The sequence below is a fragment of the Vigna umbellata genome, chromosome 2, assembly GCF_029865625.1.
Source record: "Vigna umbellata cultivar VRB3 chromosome 2, Vumbellata_1.0, whole genome shotgun sequence".
NCBI lineage: Eukaryota > Viridiplantae > Streptophyta > Magnoliopsida > Fabales > Fabaceae > Vigna > Vigna umbellata.
Window position 1 is genome coordinate 34,258,269 of NC_142166.1, and position 5,316 is coordinate 34,263,584.

The 5,316-nt window shown below is 32.8% G+C and overlaps 1 protein-coding gene across 2 annotated transcripts; it reads left to right on the forward strand.

Annotated features, from left to right (window-relative positions):
• The first annotated feature begins 965 nt into the window (after positions 1–965).
• On the forward strand, positions 966–4,374 carry WRKY55 (WRKY DNA-binding protein 55). Of its 2 annotated transcripts, none has more exons than XM_088107944.1 (3): positions 966–1,477; positions 2,085–2,219; positions 3,468–4,374. In XM_088107944.1, exons 1-3 carry the CDS (start codon positions 1,068–1,070, stop codon positions 3,880–3,882), a joined length of 960 nt encoding a protein of 319 aa, XP_087964070.1. In that variant the 5' UTR covers positions 966–1,067; the 3' UTR covers positions 3,883–4,374. The 2 variants fall into 2 exon arrangements, with proteins under 2 accessions (XP_087964070.1, XP_087964071.1); XM_088107945.1 differs by having other exon boundaries at positions 969–1,477; positions 2,088–2,219; positions 3,468–4,369.
• Positions 4,375–5,316: the final 942 nt, after the last annotated feature.

Below are 5,316 nucleotides of genomic sequence, written 5' to 3' on the forward strand. Positions count from 1 at the left end.
GACTTTTAAGTTGAACAATTAGATCTATAACATATTTTTTGCAAATACTATTAAACGTATACCTTTATTAAATTTGACGGTAAGATTTGTTTTTTTAAATTATATCATTACATTATCGGCAATAGTTAACAATGTCACTCTTAACTGAATTAAATAAAGTATATTTTTTATTACATTTTAATGTAAATGGTAACTTTTTTCAAAATTCAAATAATTAATGAAGGGAATATGGTGGAAATCAATACGTAATTTTAAAAGAAAATATATTTCTTTACAAATTAGAAATGACTGCAAAATTCTGAATTTTGTAAAATTCCATGTAAATTCCATCGTAGGTCCGGTGTGTGAAACTTTAAGATTAACGTATAAAACAAAACAAAAAAAAAACATAGTTTAAATCCAATTAAATTATTGTTGGTTATTCAAGTATAGCAGAAATTTGAGAGAAGGAAAGTTTATTATTTAAATTGAGAAAAACATGTGTGCATAGACATAATGAAAAAGAGATACGATGTAGGGTAACAAATTTTGATGTAAAAAGTAAGGAAAGCATGTTGTTGTGGAATTATATATTGTTGAAGAGAAGAACAGTAAAAGAAGTGAATTTATGATGAAAGGATAGTTCCAAGAACGTATAGGAATTAAGAATGGCAGCATAATGTACGCCGAGAAGAAAATTTCCAAGTTGGGTCTAAAGCCTAGAAAATTCATCTGAAGGGGTCCGAAAGTAATCGTTTCAATGGGGCAACGGGGTCTTCGTCTAGACCCAAAGAAAAGATCATAAAGTTTGAAATTCCAAGTAGCTACAATTTGTTAACGACCAACGACTAAGTCATCGCTTCCACACACCTTCCACCCTTTTTTTCATCGCCGTGTAAATGGAAACGCACATGCATGTTCTCTTTATATTCTTGCTTCGATTTTTCCTTCCAACAAGTGTCACCACAGCACCTACGTAGAAGCTTAGTACGAACCTTGCACTTTCACCAACATATAAATATTAATATCACACTTTCTTTATTTTCAAATTTCACTGCATGATAAACAGATAGAAACTCCTAGAATCAATGGAAGAGGTAATTAACTCCATTCGACGCGCTTCTGAATTGGTTCAAAACCTTCAACAAGACCTACCCAACTTGGCCAACCAACCAGAGACGCTGTCCCTGTCCATTGATCAGATAACTCAGGCTTTCACTGCTGCCAAGGAACAGCTGTTGCTCATTTCCCGACACACCCAAACGTCGGAATCTCCTCCAATGTTGCTTCACGAAACCACACCCCACCAGCCTCAGATGGATGCTACTCTAATACAGGAGTGGTTAAGGTCCAGTCATGCAGTGACCATGGATCAGTTGTTTCAGATGCAACTTGCTTCAATGGCAGCGAGAGAGGTGGAAGATTCAGAGAGAACCATGGGATCTGAAGGAGATCAAGGGCAGGGAATCCACGCATCTTCTTCACGACCACGGAGAAGGTATCTATCGATATCATACGTGTTTCGTCTTTTTAATACTAATCACTTTTAAGAAACTTTAACAACACCCTTTTAAACTGACTGAAATTTCTTAAAACACATTTCATTTTTTTTTGGTTGAGAGATTTCACGAATGTGTAATAAAGATGAGATGAAATAAGCGTGTTCAATAGGAGGGAGGGGGGACTACCGAATGGTATTTATGAAGGAAATTTTGACAGATGCGGTTAAATGGAGAGGAGTTTAGGACCCTCCTCGTACGAATAACAGATCACTTACAGATACAGTCACCGACAATAATTAAAAGAAAAAGAAGAAGATAAAAGCACAGTAGTGGGAAGCTTTAAGGTTTTTCCAGCTACCAATAAGCTTTAGTTTATGACAGACCGTACTATCGATTATTGAGAATTTGAGATGAATCCGAATGGGGTGGCTAAAAAAGTAGAAGGAAAGTTTCCAATATCTTTCTTGGTAATTAGGCAACCACTCACAAAGATATCTTATCAGCTACATTGTTGGTTAATAAAGAATAATATGATTTTTGAATAGTTGAGACATGTTTTAGAAAGTAGTTTCTTGGACATTATAGTTTGACTTTATGATGAAGCAGGGAAGCAAATCAAGAGAAGAAGAAAATTCTGGTTCCTGCCCCACAGTTTGGAAACACAGAGATGCCACCGGAGGACGGTTTCACTTGGAGGAAATATGGACAGAAAGAAATACTTGGATCCAAATACCCAAGGTATGGTTGGTAGTGCTATAGATATAATTGCTAAAATAATTACATGTCTTCATCAATGCAACTTATATCAAGGGTATCGGGTCTTTTAGGGTCCTAAGGCTTACCTGTTGATACACAAGACTATTTCTCCTTTCTTAATAATATTTCTTGTACTCTAAACTATCATAATGGCAGAAAATAAAACACAGACAATGTACCTGCCAACTTTGACACGGCCAAAACCCCTATATCCTTTCATTCTTGTCAACTTATATACAATTTCTGCTAATTGCTAGTCATAAACAAAGCCACAATTGATGCCCTTCCATATTGATTTTGACAGATGTACTTCCCATGCAAAGCATTTCTTTTGTCTGCGCCGTAACCGCTAAACATTCTTAACTATTTTTCATGCCACATCTACCTTCATTGAGATTTTTTTTTTCTCCATCTTAAATTCAAGACTCTTAACAGTTAAATTTTAAGTATAATTCAATTTTATAAAATTAGTTTATATATAAGATGATGTATATTATAAATTTGTCTTATTTTTAATTAATGAAATGTTTTATATATTTTTATGCAATTCAATAATGATAATATAATAAACTAAACTACAAATCTTCATATATTATGTTAAGAAGTACGTAAACATCATCTTATAACAAGCTTTTCTAAGATCAAGTTTAATATTTAATTCTTAACATAATATCGTAACTATAACTATAGTTAGAGTTTATGTTAATGAAATTTATTATTTGTTGAGTCTATTATTTCATGTGATAATGGCTTATTATTATATTATTCATTAACATCTAATCTTGTCCTTGAGATGTCTATGTTTCAGAATATATCGAAAATAACAGGTCGACTAAAAATAATATCAATTTGTAATATATAAATTAATACCAATCTCATTTTTAAAAGTGGTTTTTATATGTTATATATACGAAGGAACGCGTCCACACTGTCCCGCATAATGAATAACTGACGGTTGAGCATTTCATGTCATTTAATTCACGGCTTGTAGTGACCAATTAAGAAGCAATTGGTATATGAAGACAAACATTTCTTTTTTTCTTTTTCATATCTGTGAACCACAGGAAAGAAAATCACATTGAAAATGCTATGATTGGTGGATGAATGAAGGAATCTTGTTTGGTTGGTATCTTATGATAGCAAGAAAGAGTTTAACTGAAGTTAAATAGATGCATAGATTGTTGTTGTTTTTTGTTGATTGGAAATGGTTCTTGCTTTGTTCCTTGGCAGGAGTTACTACAGATGCACACATCAGAAGTTATACGAATGCCAAGCCAAGAAGATGGTGCAAAGACTTGATCACAATGCTAACATATTTGAGGTAACATACAGAGGGAAACACACGTGCCATATGTCCTCCACAGCACCATCGTCAGTTCCCCCAGAACATATTTTGCTCGACATCACACAAAATACTAACACCACTTCCTCTCAATTGTCTCCGTCAGTCAATCTCAGCCTCCATCCCGCTAGTGGCGCCGCCGCCACCACTGGTGGCAGGGCCGGACCCTCCACCTCAAGATACGGTGCTGATTATCCCGTCGTAGATATGGCTGATGCTATGTTCAACTCTGGTAGCAGCAGCGGCAACAACAGCATGGAATTTATCTTCTCTCCCACGGAAGATAAAAGTGATGCAAATTGAAAACAAGAAGAGGTGAATATTGGTTTGGCTTAATATTACATTATGAAGAAAACAGATTTATATAATCTTACTTATTATTTTATAATTTGGCTAATCCAATTATATAATCAGTCAATAATGAATTAGTTATATAACTTCAGTGGTGAGTTATTCTAGAAAAAAAAAATTGCGTTTTTTCTTTTTCTTTGACTTTTCTCATTTTTCTTCAGATTTTTCTTTTTTATATCAGCCCCCGTCTAACTTATCTCATAGTTTTCTGTTTTTTTCTCTTTCATATGTCTATTTTCATTTTGTGCTCTTTCAAATATTTTCATTTTATTGTTTCAGAATCTCAAAAAAGAAATCCTTTTTTTCTATGATGTAAAATTGTATTATTTTCATCTCCGTGGTGGTACGCTATTAAATCATAATGTAATAAACAAAAATATTATGCATTACAGACATAACATTTTTGTCTACCACCCGTGACATAGAGACCATATTGTAAGAGAACAAATTTATTTAAATTAACATTCGAATTAATTTAAAATATTATGTCGTTTATCGATAATAGTTAGAATATGTTGTCATGTAAATTAGTTGTAATTGTTTTCCATACATCTTCACCAATAATTGAAAAATTAGGATGACAACAAAGTATTTTTTTTTCCAAGGTTTAAACGTGTAAATGACCCCTATAATACATTTGTTTATTAGTTTTCGTTTTCAGAATTTCTTTCGTTTTAGTCTGTGTAATATAATATCTAATTTTTTTTATCTACGTAACTATGCCTTCTAACGCGACATCATTTTGTTTTATGACGGGACACTTTATCTAGTATAAAAACATTGTATAACGTCATGCATTCAACGTTCAATCACAAAACAATCAACGTTAAAAATGACCGGTAATATTGTTGTAAATAAATTCAATAGCTACATGTCATTTACAAGTTTCATTCGACGTCTAAAACCAAATGACGTCTCACCATAAACATGCTCGACGTTAAACAGTGACCTGAGTAAACATATAATGTCCGCTTAAGAAACAACAAACATCCAAACCAAAATAAATGAATATTAAACAATTATTTACTTCCCCTTCCCTACAGTTTCACTTTAAATATAGTTTCAGATCCTTTGAAAATCCTACACCACCATTCACCAAACTTTTGCTTCACTAGAGAGTTTTCTTAATCAAATTCATTTTAATAACTTGTTGTCTTTGTGTTTCTATTAACTCCTTCAACTTCAAAAGAGTAAGACATTTCTTTGACTTTGATTCAGCGTCATTATGAAATGTTTTTTGAAGCTTGAAGGTATGATAGAAACCTAGAGCAAAACATTAACAAATATGGAGTTCAAAATCCTTCTTCATTTTACATAATATGTGATTCTTTTGTTTGTTCGATTTTCATTCTTTGCCTACATTTTATTGTAATGTATTTCTTTTCG

Bases quoted from the DNA above. Each gene is read 5' to 3' on its own strand.
- WRKY55 (XM_088107944.1), top strand. From the start codon at position 1,068: ATGGAAGAGGTAATTAACTCCATTCGACGCGCTTCTGAATTGGTTCAA. The intron at 1,478-2,084 runs GTATCTATCGAT...TTTATGATGAAG, and splicing joins TCTTCACGACCACGGAGAAG to CAGGGAAGCAAATCAAGAGA. The intron at 2,220-3,467 runs GTATGGTTGGTA...GTTCCTTGGCAG, and splicing joins CTTGGATCCAAATACCCAAG to GAGTTACTACAGATGCACAC.